Genomic DNA, 26,054 nt, shown 5'->3' with positions numbered 1-26,054 from the left:
TTCCTCATCTCTAAAGTGGGATAATGACCTTTGCCGCCTCGCAGGGCTGTTGGGAGGATCAGACAAGGCCATGCGTGTGCAGAGCCTGCCCAGGAGATGGTGCCTACTGTGACGCTGCATTCTTTTCTGTTTCTTGGTCTACAAAATGGAGTGGGAGGGTGGGCGCACAGAATCTCTTACTGCTTGGAGCAATGGAAGACTCCTGGAATCAAGGTCAAAGAATCCTGGTCCAAAGTCTCTTTAGCCTCTTCCTGGTTGTCTGTGACCTGAACAAGTCCCTTTACGTCTCTGCACCGCACCACCCATGGGTCCAGCTCATCACGTCTCCGTCCACCATGTATGGTGAAAACACTAGTCACCATGCCTGGCCTGGGACCCTGGTCAGTGCTCAGGGCCCCTCTCAGCTCTGAGCTTGTCAATCTGCAAGGCTGCCAGCTTCAGAGAGCACCCTGTGTATTCAGGATGTACCGAGCAGGAAGGAAACACACACGGGACAGTGTGTGTGGTGGGGGGCAGGGGAGCACACAGGGCTGTTAAAGTGGGCTACAGGCAGGTCCCAATGGCTGGAGCTGCCCGTTGCTCTGTCCCTACCCAGGGATTAGTCCTTGGGATGGTTTTTGGAGCCACTGGAGTGGCTTAGGCTGATGGCCCCTGCAGCTCGTGGCACCCCAGCGGCAAGCAGGGCGGACCATCCCATGGGCAGACGGATAGGAGCGGCATCTTTTGCAAAAGGAAATTCTGCTCAGCCTTCTCCTGATGAATGACGTTGCTGGGCTCTGAGGGAGTGACGTCTATTTTTTATACTTCTGGTCGGGAAAATTAAGTGGCACTCGTGGGTGCTCTGGGGGGAGGAGCATGAGGCTCCATTTCCCGGATCCATTGCAGAGAGGAGGCTCCTTCTGTCTCTCAGTTCACGTCACGTGGACTGGAGGAATGGCCCTTCCAGGATCTGGCAGTCCCTCGGGTCACTGTGACAGTGCCGACCACGGTAACTCCCACCGTTTGCCGGGTGCCAGGCTCTCTTCTGAGGGCTTTACCTGGATCAACACAGCCAAGCCTCACCACCACACTCGGAAGTAGAAATTCCAATTCTGCCCATTTTTCAGATGAAGCAACTGAGGCTCGAAGAGGTAGTAGCACGGTTGGGTTTTGAACCGGCCGCCAGGCACCCACGGGCTCTTTCTCATGGCTTCCTCTCTGGACTCGGTGGCTCTGCAGTTGGGCTGCTTGGTTTTTCGACCTGAACTCAGCCTGAGCGGGGAATCGGAGAGTGGCAATAATTGGCCACCCTTACATTCCCACCGTGATTTGCAACACAGAGCTTTGGGTCCGGCGAGTCTGAGAGGGGAACAGGGGTTACCACCTTCGTTTTCAAAGCAGAGACCAAGGTGCAGAGGGGAGAAATGGGCACCGTCTAGCCACACGGGATGCCACCTCCATGCCAGGCTGCATCCCGGCCATTCCGAAGGGGGCAGACAGGGATAGAAAGGGAAGCAAGTGGGATGTGCAGGGAGCTGCTCCATGGGAGCTGAGGAAACGCCTGGTGAGTGGCTCAGGGAGGTTCCTGAGCCGCATCTGAAGGGTGCTCTCTGCCTGCAGAGAAGAGCCCTGTGGTGAAGGGGCAGCGGGGGCTGGTGGGAGAGAGCTGCACTGATGGACAGAACACAGGGCACGTGCTGGATCCTTTGGCTGAAGGGCTCACTGGGGATGAGCCCCCCAGACCACAGCATGAGCCGACCATGCCACTCATGTCATGCCAAGCCTTGTTTTCATTGCTTAAGCCACTTAATTCATTCAACACTGGTCCCCTGGGCCTGGCTCTGTGCTGGGTATCGGAAGAAGAAATGACAAAGACAGTCCCTGCCACCCAGGGGCCAGCCTTCCGGAGGGATAGCAGAGGGACCAAGAGAACCGACAATACTCGGAGAGAAGGGTGGGGCTGGGCCACAGAGGGGGCACCTCAAGCAGCTTGCAGGGGCAGGCTTTGTAGGAGACCTTCCTGGAGGAGGTGTCCCCTCAAGCCTGCCATTACAAGGCTTCCTCTCCTGCTGCTCTGCTTCTGCGCACTTGAGCCCTCCTCATGTGTCGCGGCAGCTCTGGTGTGGCCAGGGCTCTGGAGGGAACAGGCTGGCAGGTCCCTGAGTTCTGTATTCTGGGTTCCAGCCAGTCCAGGTTCTGTCTGGCTTGGGGCACCCAAATTTTGACATTGGGGCCCTGAGAGCCCCTCAGGAAGGAAGGCAGGGCGGGGCAGAAGTGAAGTCTGGGTTGTCTCTGCCATCTTTTCCCACCCAGTGAGGCTCAGAACCCCTGCCTGTACCCCACTCCTCGTTCCCCCCACCCCCTGTAATATACGAGGCCCACTGTCAGAGGTCAGCTTCGAGCCCAGGGCGCCCCATGCCTGCCAGCTTCACTCTGGAATTGGCCTGGCTCCCCCCTGAGGCCCTGTGTGGATGCCTGGTCTCCGGCGTCTGCCCTGGGACTTTTGCCACCTGGGAACGTTGGTTCTCCATTCAGGCAGGAGACGCTACAAGGGAAAGCGAGGCGGGCTCATACCGCCAGTCACACACTTGCATCCTGCCGCCCTTAGGAGGGCCTTGGCCAGAGGTGCTGGGGTCTGCGTCCGCACAGAGCCAGTGCAAGTCCTGCGTGCGACAGCGTTGGGGGTGCAGGAATGAACCGGGGGCAGGGTCTGCACCCTGGGTTGGAGCTGGCCTCTAGAAGAGGTGCCCTCCTAGGCCACCTGCTCTTTGCTACCTTCCTTTCACCAGCTTCAGCAACTGTCCCATCCTCACAATCCCCTAGAAAGCCTCCTACTTCGGGGAAACAAGCCGCTCACCTGGGACCCCTGCCCCAGCTGTGATTGTGCCTTTGGAGGAAGACATACCTGCCTTCAAATTCCGTCATCCAGGCTGGTGCGTGACTTGAGCCAGCCACCTGACGCTCTACAGCGGTTTCCTTGGCTGCAAAACCGAGCGAATGACCTTGGTCTGGAAGATTGGGCGAAGATGGGAAAGACCGGGCGTACAGTGCCTGGCGCAGGCCTGGCACTGAGCCGTATCTAGATGCAACGAAGGGAGGCCCAGTGGGGGGAAAGGCTGAGTGCCATCACTGGTTCAAGGACACAAGCCCATGGCATTGGGGTTGCCTGTCGCCCATGCTTGGGTGTGCTGACTGCCCTGTGCTCCCTCTGACCAGCCTGGCGCCCGCTGGTGAAGGCTCCTCACTCAGGCCAGCCCCTTCTCCCAGGACTTCATCTCAAATATGATGATCGGTTCCCATTTTTTGAGCTCCTTCTGCAGGTCAAAGGTGGTGCTGGGTGGTAGGGGAAGAATCGCATTGCATTTAAAAGCTCATCCGTCAGCCACATTGTTTTACTTGCAAAACGATTGTGTGCAAGGAAGCAAAAAGCCTTTAGCTGTGATCCTGATTTTGAAGAAACTTAGCGCCAGCACTATTGAGCTGATTCACATCAGTTTAGAGAATTGGCCATCATCAGGCTGCTTCCAGTCAGGGTGATGGAGAAAATCCTTCTGAAGCAAACAGTTCATAACCTTGGGTGGCCAAAGAGTTTTCTACAGCAGATATTCTAACAGATGATAACAAACACTCATAGACTCAAGGTTATAAGTCAGCAGCCCTTAGAACTGTTAAAACAAAGTAGCCGTTATTGTAACAGCAAAGCTGGCGGCTTCTCTTGGCAAATAGAAGGGAGCTTGACCTTTTGAGGACAAGATGCAGAATTGGTACAGCTTTAACTTAAATGTTATGGCAACTTATGTAAATGTTCAATCATCTTTTATCTGTTTAAATGAAGATAAAAGCCCAAGTGGGGCTCAGATTTCACGCAGACATACTGTGGGTTTTATTTTATTGTTTGTTTCTGGGTTTATTATTTTAATCAAAGGATAACGTAACAGGCAATACAGAGCACAGATCTTACGCGCCCAGCCCAGCGAATCTACATATTGTGCAGATAATTTACATAACAAGCCTGACTGCTCTCCTGGAAGAGCCCTGCTGACAAGGTCGGCCCTTGGCTGGGGTCCCCTCTATCCCGACTGATAAGGACGGTTCTCTGTGCCTACACTGTTCATGCACACAGTACAGTTTATGTCGAGCACCTGCTTTCCTTCTGGAAGTCGGGATTGGGTATGTGCTGGGCAGAGGGGACCTACTGACTAGCCCCCAGGACAAACCCTGGGTGCTGCGTAACCTGAGTTGGCGCCATCTTAGACGCTGCATCACAACCTGTTGCTGGGGAATTGAGTGCATCCTGTGGGACTCCTCAGGGAGGGATCTTGCAGGCTTGTCCTCGGTGTCCTGTGGCCTCTTCACCCCACATGCCTTTTCCCTTTGTTGGATTGGCTTTGTGTCCTGTGCTGTGGGAACCATGAGTCCTCCCAGAGAATCTCCGAACCTCGAGCGGCTTGCAGCAGCAAGCTTTGTAGGAGACCTTCCTGGAGGAGGTGTCCCCTCAAGCCTGCCATTACAAGGTCTTGGGGACCCCAACATACATGTGTAGACACCCCTATAACTACCACCCAGATCAAGAAGTGGGACGTTTCCTTATGTCCTCCCCCAGCCAGCGTCCTCGAGGACTTGATCCTTGTCACCCACGGCTCTGGCCATCCCCCCATCCCCGCCAGTAGTTCTTGGGGCGCATCTTTTGTCCCCTGGAAATAGCTGTGCCCTGTCCCATTATCCACTGGAAGAATGTTTCTTAATGACACCATTTCTGCCTGCCTCTCCTCTGACCCCCAGCCCTTAACTCCCCCTTCTGACTTTTAAAAACCTTGTGAATGGGCGTCCCTCGTGGCGCAGTGGTTGAGAGTCCGCCTGCCGATGCAGGGGACACGGGTTCGTGCCCCGGTCCGGGAAGATCCCACATGCCGCGGAGCGGCTGGGCCCGTGAGCCATGGCCGCTGAGCCTGCGCGTCCGGAGCCTGTGCTCCGCAATGGGGGAGGGGCCACAACAGTGAGAGGCCCGCGTACCGCAAAAAACAAAAAACAAAAACCTTGTGAATATTGGTTTATTGAAACTGACGCACCTTATTAAAATGCCTTCTTGCTTGAGGCTTCTTAAAAGGCTCTAATCCTTCGCCTGCTCTGAGAACATTTTAAAACAGAGCAGGATTTATCAGAACAGTTTTTAATTGAAGTTAACTTTGTGGGTTTTCCCACACAGCCAGACACTCAAGCACATTGCAGAGGTTTACGTGCGACACTGGGAAATGCCAAGTGAGTCTGTTCTCTCAGGCAGAGAGCTTTGTGGGGTGAGGACCAGCAACCACCTGGCTCATCCGGACACATGATGGATCAGACAGAATGGACATAAAACGGAGCCGGAAGGACCAGCCTTCCCAGAATTCTGGGCGCCTCTGGAATGCAGCCGCAGAGTTGCTAGCAGCATTCATCCTCCATGCAGAGTGGCCACAGATCGCTCAAGGAGCCCCAAGTCCACAGTCCCAGCTCAGCCACGATCCTTGGGCACCTGAGCGAGTTGAGTCCATTCATATGTCTGAAAATGGGCTCAGGACTACCTGCCATCCCACTTTATTCTGAACATCGATGCGCTAATGTATGCAAACAGCTTTGCAGATATAACAGTGGCAGTAAGGATGCAGCCTGCATTTATTGAGCACTTACTAAGTGCCCAGTACTACACTTTATATGTGTTAATCTTCACAACACCCTGGAGCAGGAAGTGCTTTCACCATCACTCCCATTCTGCGGGTGAGGAAACTGATACTCAAAGGTTACATCACTTGCCCAAGTCCTACAACGAATGAGTGGCAGAGGGGGTTTGAAGGTCTGCAGTTGGACTTCCTAGCTCTCAACCCCTGTGCCAACCTCACCTGTCAACTGCAGCATAACTTGTAGGATACTGTCTGCCTGGGGGCGGCCTCTGTTGAGGGGGCGCTAGCAGAGTGGGATGTTTCCTGACATGGGAACGTTCATCCCCAAATTCCCTTGAGGCTGCTGCAGCTCTTGGCCAAGCCTCCTCTCCTCCCGGGACCATTGCAGGTGCCTCTCAACTCATGGGTTGTGTCTGGTTCCTTCCTGATCCATTTTCCTTTCCTCACCCCTGCCGGAGGAGCTTTATCCTGCTAAGGTTCCTCAGTGACCCTCCCCTGCCCCCCGGCCCATGGGATAACATCCCGGTTCTTGGGCTGACCCTCCATGCCCGTGAGCAGACCCAGGCGTCTTCTCTAGACCTGGGGCCCCACGTGCACCTTCCTGGTCCCCACTTCATGCCGCCTGAATCCTCCATGCTTTCCCTGGAATGCTCCCTCCCCTCCTTCAAGGCCAGGTTCAGAACCCCCGCTCTGGGAAGCCAGTGCCTTATCTTAGACCCCTCATTCCAGGCAGCTCTTCTTCTGTACCAGTATCTCGGCGCTGCCCCCTCCCATCACTGGGCTGGCATTGGTGCAGACGGACGTCAGGTGTAGGTCCTGTGGCCCAAACTGGGTCATTCTTCCCAGCCTCCCCCAGCGTGGACCATGGGGCTGTCATGAAGGCAGGTGGGGCTGGGTGGCAGGCCCAGGTCTGAGCTGGACCCCCACACTCGGTGCGGGACCCCAGGCAAGTCCTCACCCCCCAGAGCCACAGTCTCTTGGCCGGTACGGGTGGATAGTGGCCCTGTGTACGCAGCGAGCGCTGAAAGAGCAGAGCCAGTGGAGATGTGCTCTGCTGGGTGTAGAAGTTTGCAGCATCGTGCGTGTTTCTTGGGCCCGTGGATAAGCAGTAGGTTGAGCTTATCCCAGCAGATGGTTTGCGTTCCCCACATTCTCTTTCTCTTGCTCTTAGCTGGGGACTCACCCTCCTTTTGCCTCATCCACTCACTTGCTTTCCTCCTTGGCCAGGCGCCTCTTCCCTCTGCTCACCACCAGCCAATCAACAAACACGTATCTGTCCAAAGAGGGATAAGCCCTACATCCCATCCGTCCCACCAAACATCAGAGGGTCCAAGATGCCATCTGGGAAGGGGGTGGGCAGAGGATTCCCTGACCCCCTACACACCCCTCCAGCCCATTTCCCCAGCTCACTGTTTGCTACAGATTATTGAGTTGGAAGGAGAATGCTGAGCTCCTAATTCCAGAGTTTGAAAAGGTTCTCTTCAGAGAGGCACCACCTTAAAGTAGTAAAAATAAAGTGCAAAGAACCACCAACTACTACGGCTAATAATAATAGTAGTAGCACTAGTTACTAGAAATATGGTAGCTTATTAAATCGTGATCCACGCAGTGCCAGGCCCTGTGCTTAACACCCTGTTGCAAGCATTGAGCTCAGGTCTTTATATCTGTGGGCTCATGCAGTCCTCACAGCACCCCAAGGAGGGAAGTGCTCTCATTGGTCCCATTTTACAGGTGAGAAAAGTAAGGCTCAGAGAGGGTGAGGGATTCGTCTGTGGTCACACAGCTGCTTGGTAGCCAAATCAGATGTTGACATCAGATGGCCCAACTCCTTGTCCTGCGCTTTCTCTCTGTTGGAGTAGCTGGGGTTTGGTATAACTTGTTGCCGTTGGACATGTGTATTTGTCGCCCCAGATTTCAGTCCGTAAATTTACTCAAAGAGCTGCCTGTTTTTTGGGTAAAAGTGTTTGACAAACAGCAAACAGAGCCACCAGGAGAGCCTAGAGTGGTTGCTGGCGCTGGGTGTGATGAACATCCAAGCTCCAGTAGCGAATATGATGTTTGTGGGTGTCTGTTTCATTTACTGTTTTTCTTTTAAGTAGAACTTGTTAGCCACAGTAGAACCAGTGTGTAACAGATGACGCCTGCGGCCAGCAACATTTAAAGAAAGAAACGCCTCAGCCTAATTCCCTGGCTTTCTCACTGCTTCTCAGTGAGGGAATTCCTCTAATACTGAGTCTCTCTCTCGGTCACCGCATCCCACCTTAATGAGGAGTTAATCAGAATTCCTGACGACAAATCCTCTACCCAAGGGGCTGGACCTTCGGCGCGTTCTGAAGTCAAGAGCCCTCGCAGGCAGCTTTCTTATCTGCTGGCTGCTCTTCTCCAGCAAGTCGCTTCACTTATTGAGTGCCTGCTGTGTACACATCATCTCTAACTTCCTCACGGCCTGGAAGTCGGGGTGTTGCCCCACAGATCAGGTGAAGCAGCTGAGCTTGGGGTGGAGTGGCATGCCTGGGGCCACACCATCCGTGGGAGGCAGAGCCTGAATTTGCACCCTGGCCTGAGCCCCAGCCCTTCTTTCCGCTTCACTGGTGTCATGAGCATCATGCTCTTTCATTGCTCCCAATTCATCAGGGCAGAGGGGGCCAATGGATCTTTGTCTTACCCTTTCGTTTATCTGCTCGCTCTTTTTCTTTCTTTTTTTTTGCGGTACGCGGGCCTCTCATTGTTGTGGCCTCTCCCATTGCGGAGCGCAGGCTCAGCGGCCATGGCTCACGGGCCCAGCCGCTCCGCGGCATGTGGGGTCCTCCCGGACCGGGGCACGAACCCGCGTCCCCTGCATCGGCAGGCGGACTCTCAACCACTGCGCCACCAGGGAAGCCCTCTTCTTTCTTGCCTGCATGTTGCAAAAGCTGACGTGGAGTTTACAGCCACCCACGTGTGTCTTTATATTAATTATTTGAAACAACAGGACTGTCTTTTTCGATTGGAAAGGAGGCGTTTTCTGCCTCTTCTTAGAGCAAATTCCTCCTGCCCCATCCGCACCGTGTTCCCTCCAGCTGCTGGTAACAATCAGCTACTCTAAACACCAATCCTCTGAGTGGCATGTTGTCAGACCCCTTAGGGAACAGGCCCAGATTCCTTTTCAGCTTAAACTGGACCAGGGTTTTTCCACAGAGGATTGAAGTGCTTTCTTTGCTCTTGGCTGTCAAACACACCCTCTCTTGGGGTGCCCTGGGCCTCGTTTGTCCTCGAGTGTTTTTAAATACTCTTGGGAAGACTACAACCTTGTTTCTAAGATGATTTCTCTCCAACAGGCAGGTTTCCTATGGTGCATAATACAGATGTGATTTTGCCCAAAGAAGCCAGTGAGCATTTATTGAGTGCCTGCTGTGTTTCAAAACACTCAGCGTCAAAAATAGCACAAGTGCCCCTGCCCTGAACCTCAAAACAAGAGGGTGTCAGTACGCAGTAAAACCATGACTCTTACCGCATAAAAAGAAAAATCTTTTCATCTGATGCGTGAAGAAACCCTGGGAGGTAGATGGGGCAGAGATGAGGAGGTGGGAGATGTTTGTTCGGTAAGCTGAGGCCAGAGAGGTTCTTAAGCAGCTGTTGATTTGCAGCTGCAGACAAGGTCTCAGCCCTCCTGGTCCCTGCAAGACCCCCGACGGTGGCTGGTTACCCTCGGGGACAGAAGAAGGAGTAGCTCTCAGTGGCCATGCCAGCTGGAAAGGAATTAAGGCTCCTTGTAAGCAGTTACTTCTTAAAAAGTCCTCTTGACCCAAGGACAGGACTGTGGGGACTTTGGGGAAGAACAGAAGCCACGGCCCGGTCTTCATTTGCTTCCCGGGCGCGCTGAGATGCTGTTCGGGCTGTCTCTGGAGCCACCATGCTCTCTGGCGGGGATTATGTATGTGGCCCTGGCCTTCTGTCTCCTCTGTGCCCTGTTTTCTTCACAACACACTAGGCTCTCTTTTCAGCCTTGAGTTTCCTGGGCTCACTGGCTTCCTTTGGAGGGCTGCAATTGTTGATGACTGTGACATCCTTTGTTTACTGATATGGCAAGAAATAGTCCCTTTCTCATCCTCGTGGAAACCTGGAAGCTTCCTAGTCATACCCTGCCTTGTGCTGTGTCTTCTTCTTCCTGCACACACAGGTTTCCCTGGGGAGGAGCGGTGTGGTGATTCACTGGGACCTTTGTAGGTTGGAGGAGACTGGTGTCTTAAAAACGTTCCGTGGAGATCCCAGTGTCTCCCTCCAGTGTTGTTATTTGTTTCGTGTCATGGTTACTACTGAAAATGATTTTGTCGTTTTGTCCTATAGAGGAGGGGAGATTTAAAAAATGACCCAAAAGGATCCACTTAGGGGGTAGAGATGCTGGGTGTGCCGTCACTCCATCCTACCTTCTCTCTGGGGTGCACACACTCGCAGAGGTAAAACGCACTGTTTTAATTTTATTTCATTGGTAAATTCTGTCCCCACCCTCTCCCTTCCTCTCTCTCTCTCCCTCCTTCTCTCTCTTTCCCTTTCTCCTTCTCTCTTCCTCCAAAATAAAGATCACATGGCTTTTCTCTTTGCACCTCTGGCTTCCACACCGCCCGGGCTCTGTCCCCCCCCGGAACAAATTTCCCACCATCACCCTAAGGCCACGGGTCCCCACAGGGGACACTCATTTGGTTACAATGATGCTATTGAATCACTCCAAAGACGCTACTGAATTCATTGGGGCAGAATAGGTACTAATTTATGACAACTTTGCCAACTATTCCCTAAGGAAGAACTTCAAAACTCCCCTTTGTTTTGTGTTTGCTCAACTTCAAATACCCAGTGGAGGAGGCATCCTCCCGTCTCTCCTTGAGGTTCTCAGCCTCAGTCCTCGAAAAACAAGCGATGGCCCCTGAATTCTCACTGCGGTCCATGTGGATGCCCTGTGAAGGATAGGGTCCTGGGAACCCGGGACCACCACACTGATGTCTGGCCTTTCTCTCTCCAAGGCCAGTGTTCCCTTTATTCCTGGTAATCAAAGACGGTGTGTTCTGGCGAGACAGCATTTTCTCCTGCTGAGTCCCTATGGCAACGGTTTCAAAGATGGTGAATTTGATGTTTCCTCTTCATTCTGTAATGCCCTCAGGCTTTCCAAAAATATCCTTATTTTTCTGGGCCTTCTGTGGGTCTAGAAATATTCTGCCACAGCAAGTAGGCCCACCTTATCCACCATGTAGATATTGTATCAAAGAGTGCAAGGTGCAGCAAGTAATTGAGAAAACATTTAAAATAGGTATCTATATTTAGCTTCCACTTTGTGTGAGTTGATATGCTAGGCATCAGGGATACAAAGAGAAATTAAACTCAGCTCTTAGCCTTAAAAAGCTCGCAGCCCCTAAAAAAGATAAACAAGTACACAGCTAGCCATGATGCAATATGATATAATGTAACAAGATAACATTATATACTCTAATGGAACACTAGGACATAGCTAACTATAATATAATGTAACATGACATGATGTAATGTTAGTACATAGTGAACTGTAATATGAGGTAATGTAACAATATAATGTAATGCGATATAAATATAATGTGATGTAACATAAGAAATATAATGTAATGTAACATAGTAAACATTTCATCAGTTGTAGGAATAAATTAGTGGAGAAAGCCGTTCAGTCTAGAGTGACAACAAGGGTTGGAGCCGGCAGACATGAATGTTGATTTCTGATCAGTTACTTATAGCTGTGCAAGCTTAGGGAAGTGACTGCCCCTCTCTGAGCCCCCCGTCATCCCCCTGGTGTTGGGCTGGTGTGAGGGTGAAATAGCACTCACCCAGCCCAGAGCAGCTCTTCCTTGGGGCTTCCTGCTCATCCCTGCTGGGCCCCTCGGTGCTCAGGAGAGCCTCAGGAGAGGAACACAGGTGGAGGACCCACAGGTAGTAGAGGGGCAGGTGAGCAGCCTGAGGCAGGAGGTGGCTTTGTGAAAATGCCTGGCGAGTAGAGCTCAGGGGGAGGTAAGAAGGGCGGTGTGGCCCAAGCAGGTGATGGAATCTGACCCGCCACCACCCCCGATCAGGAAGCTTTTTGAGAGTCACCGTTGCACAAGACTGATATCACAGTGGGTCCATGCTACCGAGGGAGGTACCAAAATAAACACAGGAGCTGTGCTAACGGCTCTGCGTGTGCACTCAGCACTGGTCCTGATGGCATTGTGCCTTGTCACATTTGGGGGTGCTGCAGGCGTGATCTCCACCTCTCTCTCTGAGGGAATGAAGCATCTCTCCTCTTGGTCCAGCGCAGCGTTGGCACACGAAGGCATGTGTGTGCCGCATAGAGCAGCTCTGGAGACGGTTGTGGGGCGATGCCTCACCACACTTTCCCCCTCTCAGCACGTGCCTCCGTTTCCTCTCCCCGCCTGTCCAACAACTGTGATGATGGTACCCGACCCGAGGGATGGTTCATGGCAAAATACCGCGTGCAGAGATGCCCCGTGCATACCTGGCGTAGAGCAGGCTCTCAGTAAACATCAGCTTTTATTTTTCTTTCCTCCATTTTGTTTTTAATTAAAAACTCTTCAGTGTGTAAACACTGGCCAACAGGAGTGGCAGGTATTGACATTAGGAAGCAAATATTGCCATTAACTTCAGCCTCCGTGGAAGAAACACACAGGAAGGTGGGCAGCCGGCTGTGTGCTGTCAAGTTTGATAAAAGGGCAGAAATGTTTTTCTCCTTGTGCTTTTTCAACAAAATAGCCAAGTTTGGGGGTCAGTTCTCTGCCAGGATAGCATCCCCAGGTATCACGTGACTTCATGAGAAGGCCTTCAGGATTGGTGGTCTGGAGGCCTGGAAGCCATTCTCCCTCTCTCTCTCTCTCTCTGTCTCACACATACACACACACACACACTTCTGACTCCTGCCTCTTGCTAGCTAAGGGGCCAACCTCAGGCAAACTCCTTAACCCTTTCCAGAGGCAGTTTCTGCATCCGTTTTTGTTGAAGGCCTTAATAAAAGTGGCCCACGCCAGGCCCGTTAGCAGTTTGAAGATCCAGACTGAAGGCGTGCGGGGAAGTGGCCACACACCCCACACCCGGCTCTAGCCTCCACCCTCAGGATGCCCCTGTGTCATCTTGGTCTCTCCATCGGCCCGCGGGTCCCTAGCAGGCAGCCGAATGGGTGTGGGTGAAAGACTGCCATCCTGCGACGCTCTTTGCCTGCGGTTTGCAGGGACAGGAGAGCTCATTCTGAGCGTCCTCTGATCTGTTGAGAGAGGGAACCAACATCCCATGAAGTGTGAATTGTCTGAATAGAGGTTCCATCTCAAAAGTCATTTGAATCAAATTCAAGATTCGTGTACAAACTTCACTCTTCCCACCTTCTTAAAGGACAGCTTTTGGAGTAAGATAGACACGCAGGAAAGCGGACGGCTTTCTGCATCTCCTCCAAGTGAGTGCGCGCATGGACCAGCACCCAGGTCAGAGCACAGCCAGCCCTCACCCCCACCCCAGGAGCAGTTCTCACGCTGACACAGGATATTAGTTTTGCCTGTTTGTGACCTTAATAAAAACCACACTTTCCCAGCCTGGACACTATTGACATTTAGGGCTGGATGATTCTGTGTTGTCAGGGGCTGTCCTGTGCGCCGTAGGGCATGGAGCGGTATCCCTGCCCGCAACCCACTAGGTGCCAGTAGCACCCCCCTGGCCGCCAGCTGTGACCATCAAAAATGTCTGTAGACATCACCAAAAGTCCCCTGAGGGACAGGATCCCTCCCAGTTGAGAACCACTGATAGAAATGGAATCACACTGTGTGTTCCTATTTGTGTCTGGGTATTCTGTTTTGTTTTTGTCATCATTGCGTTTGTGAGATTCATCCATGCTGCTGCGTATAACTGTGGTTCATAATCATTGCTATGTAGAATTCCGTTGTGTAAATATTGCCACAATTTATGTATCCTTCTGCTGTTGATGGGCACTTGGATTATTTCCATCTTGGGGCTGTTCTAGATGGTGTCGCTATGGACATTTGGGTACAGGTGTTGAGCACATGTACACCTTTCTGTTAGGTGTATAGTCTGTTTTGTGATGTCTTTTTGCCTCTCCTGCCAGCCCCCATGTGGCTTCCATGCCTCCATCACAAGGGAACTTCCTCATATGGTGAAATGCCCTGGCTAAACCCCTGCCCCCTTCAGCCTTCTCCTGGACCTGGTGGCATAAACTCCGGTGTTCTGATTGCCATCAGGGCTGGTGTATCACTCCAGTTAAGCCACTAACACTCACCACACTGCCCAGCAGGGACCCCCAGCCTCTGGCCAACTCATCACCACAACTGAATGCTCTCTCCTGATGGGGTCTGGGGGAAGCCTGTTGACCAGCCCTGTAGCCCCAGGGGATGGGACCACTCAACCTTGGGATCCTGTACTCCAAGATGGGCCCTGGGGGGAGGGTGACAGGCAGCAGTTCCCATTCTGATGACTTTTCACATGATTGTCACTTTCCTTGATCAGAAAGTTCTCCTGACCCATGTCATGTGCTGACCAAGGTGGCAGGATTTGGATGTTAAACTTGCCAGCCCTCGAATCAAAGCCTATGTTTTCTTCCTTCCTTCCTTCCTTCCTTCCTCCCTCCCTTCCTTCCTCCCTCCCTCCCTCCCTCCCTCCCTCCCTCCCTTCCTTCCTCCGTCCCTCCCTCCCTCCCTCCCTCCCTTCTTTCCTGTGTGCCATATCATGTACATATTTTGTTAGATTTATAGTAGTGTTCTGTTTTTTGGTGCTCTTGTAAATGAAACTTTAAAAATTTTCTATTCCAATTGTTCATTGCTTGAATATAGAGATATAATTAATTTTTAATATTCACCTTGTATTCTGTGACCTTGTTAAACTCACTTATGAGTTATATGATCGTTTTGTAAATTCTTTGGGATTTTCTATGTAGACAATTATGTCGTCTGCAATTAAAGACAATTTTATTTCTTCATTTCCCATCTAGGTACCTTTTATTTCTTTTCCTTGCCTTATTGCACTGCCTAGAACTTCCAGTACGACATCCTTGCCTATTCCTTAGATCTTAGAGGGAAAGCATTCAGTTTCTCACCATTAAGTATGATATTAGCTGTAGGTTATTTGTTTGTTTGTTTTTTTGGAGGTACTCTTTATCAGATTTAGGGAGATCCCTTCTATTTCTATTTTGCGAAGAGTTTTTACCACTAGTATATGTTTAGTTTTGTCAAACGCTTTTCCTGCATCTATTGATATGATTATGTTTTGTTTCTTCTTACTGCTGTTAGTATAGTGAATTACATTAATTGATTTTCGAATGTTGACCCAGTCTTGCATTGTCCTTTCTTACATGTTGCTGGATTCAATTTGCTAATATCTGTTGTCTACTTTCTGTCTGTGTTCAATTAGGAAATTGATCTTCCATCTTCTCTTCTTGTCATATCTTTGATTTTTGTAGCAGGATACTGCTAGCGTCGCAAACATAATTTGGGAAGTGTTCCATAAAATAAACTGGAGAGCGTCTTCTCTTCTGTTTTCTGGAAGACACTGTGTAGAACTGGTGTTACTCTTCCTTGCGCGTTGGATAGAATTTGTCAGTGAAGCCATTTGGAGATTTCTTTTTTCGGAAATTTTGCCTCATCTTATGTAAGCAGTGGTCCTGATGTCAGTTCTGACTGTGACACCTTTGCAATGTTGTTCAGACTCAGGGGTGGGTCTGGGCTTGGGCAGGGGTCTTAGTTCTGTTCTCAAAGGCTTCATTACTATTCCTTGGTTCGTTTCTGTGCACGCACAGCTTGGAGCGAGCCCAGAATGTGTGAGGTTTACACACGGAATTAGGGGACCCCTTCTCCACTCTCTCCCCCCTGAAATTTACTCCCTGGGGTGCTCTTCGGCTCCAGGAATGGTGTTTCCTAACCCTCTAGCTAGAAAGTCAATGTTTCTGTCAACTTTCTCCTCCTGTGCTGTCACCCAGCTCTGCACAGCCAGGATGCCTGCTCGGCAAAGCAGGTGAGAAAAGACAAAGAAAAGATAAGGGGATCTCCCCACACTCTTCAGACTATGGGGGCCCTTTTCTCTGTCCTGCTGGCCAGAAAGAAGGGTTTTCTCTTGTGTTTTAGGTCCCGTGTCACAGCCGCCACCATCACTGCCATCCAAGCACAGTCCAGAGACTGAGACCGGCCCTGGGGCAAGTCCAGGAGAGAGAAAAGAGAAAAAAAGAAAGAAATTGGAGATTCTACCAGAACCCCCGGCTCCCAGGAGCCCCCTCCTTTCAGTTCTCCATCTAGAAAGAGGGGTTTCTCCCAGGGCTTTTCTGTGGAAGCCAGAAGGGAAGGAGGGAGGGCCCCAGAAGGCATCCCCTGCTGTCTGCCTTCAGGGTCCCCCCACCCGCCCCGCCCAGCCCACCTGCTGTGCTCCTCGCAGAGTCAGGCCCAGAGTTCCTAGCTGTGCTGTGTCTCGGCACCAGAAACCTTTCATTGTAGTTTAATGTTTTTATAGGGGTTCCCTGGGTCCGGGGCTAGAATCCTCATTGTTCAGACAGGAAATGTACCCAGCAGTAGAAGTGGCCCAGCTGGGCCTGGAGCCAGGACGGCATGTCCTCCTGGGGCATCTCCGGGCATCTCGGCCCAGTCACGGCCGCGTGGTTACTCCCCTCCCCGGGTCTGGAGGTAAAGCGCCCTTGCGGCCAGCGTGGTGCACCCTTCAACCCAGACCTCCTGGGAATCGTTATGATTGGTAATATCCACAGGCAGGAAATGGAAACTTGGCCCCTTTCTCTCTCCTGCCCTGATGGGCCTTTAAGCCTCACCTTCAGAATGCATTGTAAGGGGATCCTGGTTTATCCTGCAGTGGGCCTTGAATTCCATTTCACATGTTCCCAGTGGAATGCACTGGAAATTAACCAGATCCAAAGGCACAAAATGGAGAAAATCCAAAGAGATTCACTGTGGCGAGGCCTTGAGAGGACAGCAGGCCCGGCTTTCTGCCCTGAGCCCTTGGGGTCCACCCAGCTATGACAGCAAGGGTGACACTTAACAGTTACTGCTCGTGAGCATTGGGTACTGACAGCTGGGACATTGCATATTTCAGACACGAGCACCCTGGGGTGGGCGTAGGGAGTCCCACTAGTAGCCTCATTTTACAGATAAAGAAACTGAGGTCCAGAGAGAGTCAGCCACTTGCGTGTGTCACACAGCCAGGAAGGGACAGCGCTGGGGCTCTACCTCATGCCTGATTCTTCAGCCCACGAAATTGACCTCAACTTGCCTTGTTCTTATCTCTGTCAAAGTGCAGGTAATTCCATTTTATGACAGTGTGTTTGAGTCTGTATTCCTCTAAAGTGTGAGCCCTGCAAGGTCCGAGGTCACGGGTTACCCCTTGGCATCCCTCTCATGTCTGTCCCACACCTCCTGGAGCCGAGTGGGCCTTCAGCGTTTGTTGAATGAATAATGAATGGGTGAATGACACTCTGTATCTATCCAGCCTTTATATTTTGAAAACAGGGACCCCTCAGGAATTTAGAGATGAGAGAAATTATCTTGATAATGTTTGTAGTGTGGCTGGAGGCGTCCCTGGAATTTTCCGATGAACCGGGTCACACAGGATCCTGGGCCACAGATGGCAGGCTTCTGCAGAGACAAGACCGAGGGAATGGTTCTTTGTAAAAATTCTGAAATTGCAGCTCTTTCTCTGATTGCATGGAGGTGCCAGATTTAGCAAATAAAAACACAAGACAGAGGCCCAATTAAATTTGAATGTCAGATAATTTTTTAATACAAATATAAATTTTTGCCGTAAGTATGTCCAATGCAATATTTGGGATATACTTATATAAAATTACTTTACTATTATTATACTAAAAATTATTTTGTTGTTTATCTGAAATTCAGATTTAACTGGGTGTCCTGTATTTCATCTGAGGATTTTTTTTTTAATTTTTATTGGAGTAGAGTTGATTTACAATGTTGTGTTAGTTTCTGGTGTACAGCAAAGTGAATCAGTTATACATATACATATATCCACTCTTTTTTAGATTCTTTTCCCGTATAGGCCATTACAGAGTACATAGTAGAGTTCCCTGTGCTGTACAGTAGGTCCTTATTAGTTCTGAGGATTTTATCTAAGGGCTTATCTGACAATCCTCACCACTCAGGCTCCCACTTTAGGGCCATTAATAACTGGCTCCGGCCTTCTTAGTATCTGGCAAGACTTCTGAGCACTGGGCTTGACCTTGGCGGTCACTCGTCTGAGCTGCTCCCTGGTAAGTAAGGCTCAGAGAGAGAGGCAGGGCTCCAGCCGGGCCAGAACCCAAGTCTCCTGGCCCCAAAGGGACAGGGGACAATACGAATGTTTTTACTGTGGAACAACTTTGAAATCCACAGCCCAGGAGCCGTGAATGTAGCTGTGGCTCGGCCAGGATCCTGCAGTGCCAGGGACCTGAGGACGGCCTTCTAGGGAAAAGAGTCTGGTGGAGCCCAGGGTACAGCCAAAAAGCTCCCCTTCACAGAGCCGCCACCAACAAGTGCCCATTCTCTCTCATTTCCCCTCCTCTGAAAGGTGCTCGTTATTCAGGAAAGTGTCTGGCTGGGCCACCTCTGGTGACCGTGCTCTGAAGATTTCCTTTTGAAAGCATCTTCTGTTCCTTTCCCTGGAGGGGCCCAGCTTAGGGGAGATTTATGTAACCTCCGTCTCCTCAGTGGGAACAGATGGAGACCCGGAGGGCCCACCTCCACGGAGCTGCGCTTCTGTGGGGGGCAGGGTGGGCACCCTGGAGGATGGTGCCGCAATGTCCACGACAGCCACGCCCTCCTGGAGGCCACACATGCCACGCGGTGACCCCAGCACTGAAGGATGGCGACCTGGAGCTCTGGGTACCATCTTTGCTTCCGAGGGTGGCTGGTCCTACCGTCTCGCGTGTGATGCTCTCCAGTGTTCAAAGGATTGCTCTTAATGTTATAAAGTGTAAAACACCAAAAAGTGACAGACATCCATGTGCCCACTAACCAGAGGAGAACACTTTCGAATATTTTATCATGTTTCTTCATCTTTTCTTATAATAAACTATTACAAACAAAATCAGTCTCTTTCCCCCCATCTCCCCCTTTCTCAGAGGCAGCTGCTGCTGTAAATCTGGCTGATGTATTCACAGTCCATGTCTGTACGTTTACATGTATGTGGATCCACGCATAATATATGATGTTACTGTTAGGCGTGTTTTTAATTTCAGGGATGGCAACTGAGTTTATTTTGTGACTCGCCTTTCTCCCCAGAAAGCGTTTTTTACGTAGTGTAAGGGTCTCCCAGCATCTCCCTTCTTCTCTGAAGCAGTCTGTATTATTTTCCCCATTTTTAAATGAAACACCTGAGCCTCAGGTGAAGAAGTGGGTCTCGGTCCCACAGAAAGGAAGTGTTAGCTCCGGGCCCAAATCTCAGCTCGCCCTCAGGATTCTTGACCGATGGTCCAAGAATTCATTCATTCACCAAGTGTGTTTTGAGTGTTGGCTCTCTTCTAGACTCGGGGATACTGTGGGAAAGAGGGAAGGTCCCTGCCTTCCTGGCAGCTGTAGTCAGGAGGCTTGTAGAGGTAACATTGACCTTGAACACTGGCCATTGACCTTGACACTCTGTCCTGGTATCCCCTCTTCAACAAGCCAAGCAGAGTTTTTCCGATCTTGACAAGATCATCTCTTATGAGGAGACGAGTCCCCCCACCCTGTGTCCTTCTGATTGTTAATGTCTAACTGAGCCAGAGGAGACTTCTCTTGTTCTGCTTCCTCGGGTCACACTCTTTTCTGCATGGTGGACCTCTGAGTGTTTGAAGTTAGGAATCATCACCCTCAAATCTCTGAGCCTTAAGCCAGTGACTACACCTGCCCACGGGGTTGAGAAGGCCCAGTTGCTCATCTCAGTGAGGGCATGACACCCGGAGGTCATTTCCAAAAACGGCTTAAAATTAGACCTGGCCGGCTGGAGGGCCTTTCGGAAAGACCTTCCAGAGGCTTCTGCCATCACCTGCTTCTGAAGTGACTTCAGCCATCATTCCTTCATTCTTACCATGAGTCAGTTTCTGATCAAATCTTCCCAACTTCCAAATGGCAGAATTGAGGCTGACCCTTTTTGGTTTTCTATTCGTGGGATTTTGCTGTGTAAAGTTATTTTCATGTGTAACCCGGCACTTTGAAGTAGAATCTGTTTTACAAAGGAAAAAACATCAAAACCAACACAGCTGAGGAGTTGGATTGAGCGACAGTGCTGGCTGAACTCAGCAGAACTTGGTGGGAGTGGAGGGCCGCCTGTATGCAGATGAGTATCTGATTGATTGCACAAAAGCACACAACTGGAAATGGCAGGTTCCCGATTCCGTCACTTTAGCTTAAGCAATTGGATAAGAGATGCACGTCTCTCGGTTTTGAATTACTACACGAACAAGAGGAAAGATCATTAGGAATGACTGAGCGACTGGTGCCACGTTTTATTTATCATATATGATCTGATTCCCTCCTTGCGAGAATCCTGCTGGTTCCACTGTATCATCTTCATTACTTACAGGGAAGGAAACGGAAGCAGGTTGGTTAAATTCGCTTGGCTGTACTATCTGTAATGAAGCAGGATTCACTCCCCGAGTCTTTCTGACAGTAGAGCCCACTCCATCCCTCACACTCTGAGGCAGTAGAATCAGATGCCACCGGCTGTGACCTCTGGCAGTGCTGAGCTGTCCGTCAATGAGGTGCAGGGCAGAGAGGGGCTCAGCGTGGAGAATGAGCTGTCTCATCGCCGGGGAGCTCTGAGAGCGGGTGTATGAAGTGCAGCTGATGGGGGGGGGGGCTGTCTGCTGGTTTCAAGTTCATTAATTCCACACGGTTGTACTTGTCACTCTTTCTGTGTTACAAATGGGGTTGAGGGAGGATGAGATGAGTGGGCCATGGCTTTGCCTTCAAGAGTTCCCTGTGTGGTGGGAGACCTACCTCCAGTTAACCGAGCCTGTGGTTGTCACCTTACGTGGCCAGAGACCTTGCAGACTTGATGAAGGTGTAGGATCTTGAGATGGGAGACGATCCAAGGGAGCCCACTATAATGAGCGCAGTCAGACTCTGAGCTCCAGAGCGGTAAGATAACAAATGTGTGTCATTTTAAGCCACTGAGTTCGTGGCAATTTATTATAGCAGCCACAGGAAACTAACACAGGGCATTATCTACCCACAGGGAAGCAGAGAGCAGGAGGGGGGGCGCAAGGGAAGGGCAGCTGCCCCCGTGCAGGTAGGCAGCAGGGCTGTGTCAGCCTGGGGGCTGCTCTCTCCTCCCCCCACCAAAGGCTCTGTCCAGTGCCCCCTTTTTCTCCCCCCAGTGAATTGGATGAAAATGCTCATCGAGCCCACACATGTCCCGAAGAGAGGAGAGGGAAGATGCGCAGGCTTACGTCCAGAGATCTCAACAGGATGGAGAGCGGAGTCAAGGCGGGGGCATCTGTCCAAAAACCCAGTGCCCTTGGGGAAGGAGGAGAGGCTGAGGCGGGTCGCTGGGCAGAGGACAACGGGCATGGGATTAATTCCGGGCAGGGGGAGTGCAGCAGGGGCGCCAGGGGAGGGGGCTGTGGAACCCGCAGGGGAGGGAGGAGGGCAGCTTCCTGTCTGGCCTGATCCCCACTCTCTGGCATATAGTCTCCATGAGCTCACCTGAGTGATGCTTTTGCCATGGGTGGGTCAGATGAAGGTTCTGCCGATTTCCCCGAGAGAAGCGTGGTACCATCTCAGGGCAGCAGGAGGAAAGGGTACACGCCAGGTAGGGGTGGGGTCAGTGGGGGGCTGCCGGAGAGGCAGAATCAGCCAACAATGTTGTTGGTCCAAGTTGAGGGTGGGTGTCATTCATCCGTCACTCAACAGGGATTTCTCAGGCACGACTGTGCTCCCGACCTGGGCAAGGCTCTAGGAGTTCCACGATGAGAATCAACTCATCTGCTCCCCCCTCAGAGCTTCCCGGCCACTGGGGGACGCAGATGGGAACTGCATCTTGGGGTGGGTGCCCCCAAGGGAAGGATGTGGTCTTGGGGGTACTTGGGAGGGAAGGCTATAGTGGACAGGACCATTGGCTGGGATTCGAAGGATGAGTAGGTTTAATGGGAAAGCTCGGGCCCCTCCCTGCAGGCCAGAGCATCACTGCCTCTGCTGCCCCCTTAGGACGGATGTGCCCGATTCAGCTGTAACCCATCTCATCTGCATCACCAGCTGGGGGACAAAAGGAGGTCACAGTTCTCCTATTTAAACTTTCAATTGTATTTTTAATAGAATATATGTTAATTGTCATTCTCACTTGTGTTTGTCATCATATCTCTTTAAAATATACTAAATATGTTAATATACTGTTTACTATAATACACATATAAGAAGGACGCATATATAAATGCAGCCCTGGATGAAGTCTGACGAAGTGAGCTCACCCCTGTAACCAGCGGCCCCATCGAGGATCTGCACGTGGCCTATCCTCAGCGCCCCCTGTTGGCCTCTTCCTGTTACTACAGCCCCAGATTGACAACTGCTGGGTCCCCACCGAACTATAGGACCAAGCTGTGTTACTGAGGAAATGCCAAGCTCCTCTCAGCACGAGTCTGTCAAAGGCTGCCCTTCTCAGCCCAAGCAGGTGCTCGGAAGCACCCATTGACACAGTCATGGGCATCCTTTAAAAAGAGGCCATTGAGATTCAGAGCAGGCCGCACATGGAGCTGCCTGAAAGTAGCCTCTCTGTGAATTCTCTGATGGTTCCTGTTCCTTTCAGATATTCTTTCTTTTTTACTCCTTCCTTCCCTCCCTCCCCTCTTTCTCCCTCCTTCTCCTTCCTTGCTCTCATCCCCACCTGGAGCGTGGCCCTCACCTGTCTGGCTCACCACTGTCTGCAGAGTCTAGGACTGAGGCCCCTAATTATTCATCCCTAATACAGGTCAGACGGGCGGCTGAGTGAGGCGGACCCCGCTCTGCTCCCACCACCCCCCAGGGCAGTGCACACGTGCCCGGCTGGAGCGTGGCCCCTGGGGTTAGTGACTGGTACATCTCCGGGGCCCAGTACCGAGTCTGACCTGGGAGTCGGAGAGGCTGTGGGCAGAACGGGAAGCACCCTGGCTCCACAGTCGCACGCACCCGACTCTCAGCCCTGACCCCAGCACAGACGAGTACAGTGGCCTTGACCTTTGCTTACCCATCTGAAGCGGGGGTACCGTGGTATGCTCCAGCAGGATAGTTGAATGATTAAATGAGACTATTTTAAAATCTCTAGCACATTCCATGACCGTAGCTGGGCCTCCACGCTGGTAGGAGTAGTAGCAGCTCAATAAACGTGTATTGAAGGAGGCTTAACTGTTCAGTGCGCGTTCGTTCATGTACCATTAAAAACCACGTTTATTACGGGCCTTACACTCGACAGAGCCAACCCTGGGGCTTAAGTCGTGTCAGCCTCTGGACGGGTCTGGAAGGGCCTGGATGGCCTGGACATTGGTCTTCTGGACTGCATCCAGGTCCAGGCCCTCCCTTTGAGCAGCCCAACTCACCCCTACCCGCACACCTGAGTGTCAGGAATAAGGGGCTTTACAAACGCAAAGAGGAAGCCCTGATCCCTGGAGTGCAAACCAGCCGCTTCTTGTACAGCAGAGCAAGGCCTTGGGAATTAGTCACTCTTCTGGGGAGTTTGTCCCTGTTCATTAGAAGCTCTGAAGCATCATAGCCGCTGACTGGGAAGCTCTGTATCTGGGACTGCTTAATAAATAAAAATGCACATGCAGGGTTTCCCTGGTGGTACAGTGGTTAAGAATCCGCCTGCCAATGCGGGAGACATGGGTTCAACCCCTGGTCCAGGAAGATCCCACATGCCATGGAGCAACTCAGCCCATGCGCCACAACTGCTGAGCCCATGTGCCACAACTACTGAAGCCTGCGCGCCTAGAGCCCATGCTCCGCAACAAGAGAAGCCACCACAACGTGAAGCCCGCACACCGCAAAGAAGAGTAGCCCCCACTCGCCACAACCAGAGAAAGCCCGCGTGCAGCAACGAAGGCCCAACACAGCCAAAAATAAAATAAATAAAGTAATAAAAAATGTAAAATAAAATAAAGATAAGCAACTGATATTTAAAAAAAATGCACGTGCAAGCATGTATGCTACCCAAATGTATGTACAAGGATGTTTACCAGTACATTGTTTATAATAGGAAAGCGTCAACATTCCTAAATCTCCAATTCTAGAGGAACGGTTAAATTATGGCTAGTATTTATGATAGAATATTATACAACTGTGAAACTGTATCTTGATAAGCTATTTTTTGCAGTACGTGGGCCTCTCACTGCTGCAGCCTCTCCCGCTGCGGAGCACAGGCTCCAGACGCGCAGGCCCAGCGGCCACGGCTCACGGGCGATCCTCCCGGACCGGGGCACGAACCCGCGCCCCCTGCATCGGCAGGTGGACCCCCAACCACTGCGCCACCAGGGAAGCCCTTGATAGGCTTTTAAATACAGGAATATAAAGCCACATGTTTAAAACTTCTCTCTCTCTCTCTCTCTCTCTTTCACACACACACACACACACACACACACAGAAAAAGATTAGAAAGGAAGATGTGAACAGTGATTATCCCAAAGTCGTGAGATTATGATTCTCTTTCTTTTCCTCCTCTTTTGTATTTTCTTAATGTTCTATGCTGAGCCGATATTACTTTTACAATTAGAAGAATAAAGACATTTGACGATGTGTGCTGTCATGGAGGGCCTGGCATTTAGAGAGGGAGGGTCTGTAAGTCCCAGTGAGTTGCCAGCTAGCCTTGAGATAGTCTGCTGAGCTGCTCGGGGCCTTAACCTCTTCATCTGCAAAGTGGGCGTGAGTGTCTGCCTCAAAAGGTTGCTGTGAATGCTAATTTTCTAGATAAAAATATGCACTGTCATTTATTTAAAAGACCCAAAGCAAAGCCCAGTTCGGTGCTGTATCTTCGAGGGGCCTGCTTGACCAGGCAGCTGCCCCTCTGCGGGCAGCCTCCCAGCTCCCGAGGGCTCTGTTTTAATTCTCTCTCTCCTTCTTCTCAGCTGCCCATGATGGGAGGCGCCTTCATGGACTCGCCCAACGAGGACTTCAGCACCGAGTACTCCCTCTTTAACTCCTCCACCAACGTGCACGCGGCCTCCAATGGCCAAGGTCAGCCAGAGGAGCCGCCAAGGTCGTCCAACGATGCCGTCTTGCTCTGGATCGCCATCATAGCGACGCTGGGGAACATTGTCGTGGTGGGGGTGGTGTATGCCTTCACCTTCTGAGCCGCGGGAGCTCCGGGACGGCCCCCCCTGCGCCGGGCTCACAGCGGGGCACTGTCGCTGTTGGCCTTTGGCTGCGCCCGCGTTCTAGAACCAGGAGTGCTGACCAGGTGCTTGGTCTCTCCAAGGGGAGTCACCATGCGTCTGGGATTTCCCCAAGCGGCCCTGATTTCAGATACTCCAGGCTGTGGTCCAGCTGATCCAGAAAATACGGGAGCCTGGGCTTCCATCCCCCGGAGGCATGCCGGGGCAGAGCCTTTGAGGAGTAGATTGGGGAATTCTTGAAACTGCATTCCACGAACACGAGACCAGACGGAGCAGCCAGTCAGTTTAAAATACAGACAGGGTTGGATGGTCCTTTGCTGGCACTGAATAATCACTTCTGTGTCTCGTTTTTCTGCCAGCTTACCGGAGGGCAAGGGCAGCCCTCAGAACTTGAGTGTTGCCACCCCAATCTGGTTTCCCAGTCAGCCCCTCGGAATATTGGTGGTGGTCACTTGAAGGGTCATAGAACGTTCCTCATTTGACTTGGAAATGGCGTCTTTGTTACCAGACACCTGGCCCCTTATGAAACCCAAGGATGGGGGATTCCTGGTGACGTGGATTTCAGGGGTGGCAGTGATGGTGGTTTTTATCTGCTGGATGGACTTTCTCTTCTTTGTGAAAAGAGGAGAAGGTGCCTTTAAAAATTAGATCTGCCGGGCAGTTAACTCTTTAGATCACCCACTGAAGACGCTCTTTCCTCTCTGAGAAATCACGGAATTTTAGGGAGGAGGTGTGTGTACCTCATCGATTGGCGGGTGGGAGGGAGAGGGACGTGATTTGCCTGTGGTCCCAGGGCATGTAAAGGCAGGGGTCAGAGCAGGAGGGACATTTCCTGCCCATCCGTTCTGGGCTGTCTCTGCCCCATCTAAGCACTGTCTTGAGCAGATTCCTGCCTTCTCAGCTGCCCTGGGCAGAATGTCCAGAGGGTCTGAAAGCTGTGTGCAGGGCGGGCAGGGAGTTAGACACCCACACTGTACCCTTGGTTTGGCTCCCATGCACCCTTGCAGGTGTAGTATGCTCTCCTGAGTCAGTTCCCTTACAAGCTTAAAAGGCAGCGGCTGGGGGGCTGGCAAACCTGGGAGCCCCTCATCAGGGCCAGAGCGCTGCTG

At 51.5% G+C, this 26,054-nt stretch overlaps 1 protein-coding gene across 1 annotated transcript in view; it reads left to right on the top strand.

Annotated features, from left to right (window-relative positions):
- The window catches only part of LOC309964816 (uncharacterized protein C14orf132), a gene marked incomplete at both ends in the record, with an annotated part of 48,690 nt that extends 23,787 nt beyond the window's left edge, over window positions 1–24,903 (top strand). Inside the window, one exon of the mRNA XM_082844010.1 lies at window positions 24,679–24,903. Coding sequence (XP_082700136.1) covers window positions 24,679–24,903 — 225 coding nt within the window. The remainder of the gene's footprint in view (window positions 1–24,678) is intronic.
- Between the last annotated feature and the right edge of the window lie 1,151 nt (window positions 24,904–26,054).

Source organism: Leucopleurus acutus, assembly GCF_964270905.1.
Source record: "Leucopleurus acutus genome assembly, chromosome: 1".
NCBI classification, from domain to species: domain Eukaryota; kingdom Metazoa; phylum Chordata; class Mammalia; order Artiodactyla; family Delphinidae; genus Leucopleurus; species Leucopleurus acutus.
This window is presented reverse-complemented; position numbering and strand designations above follow the sequence as displayed.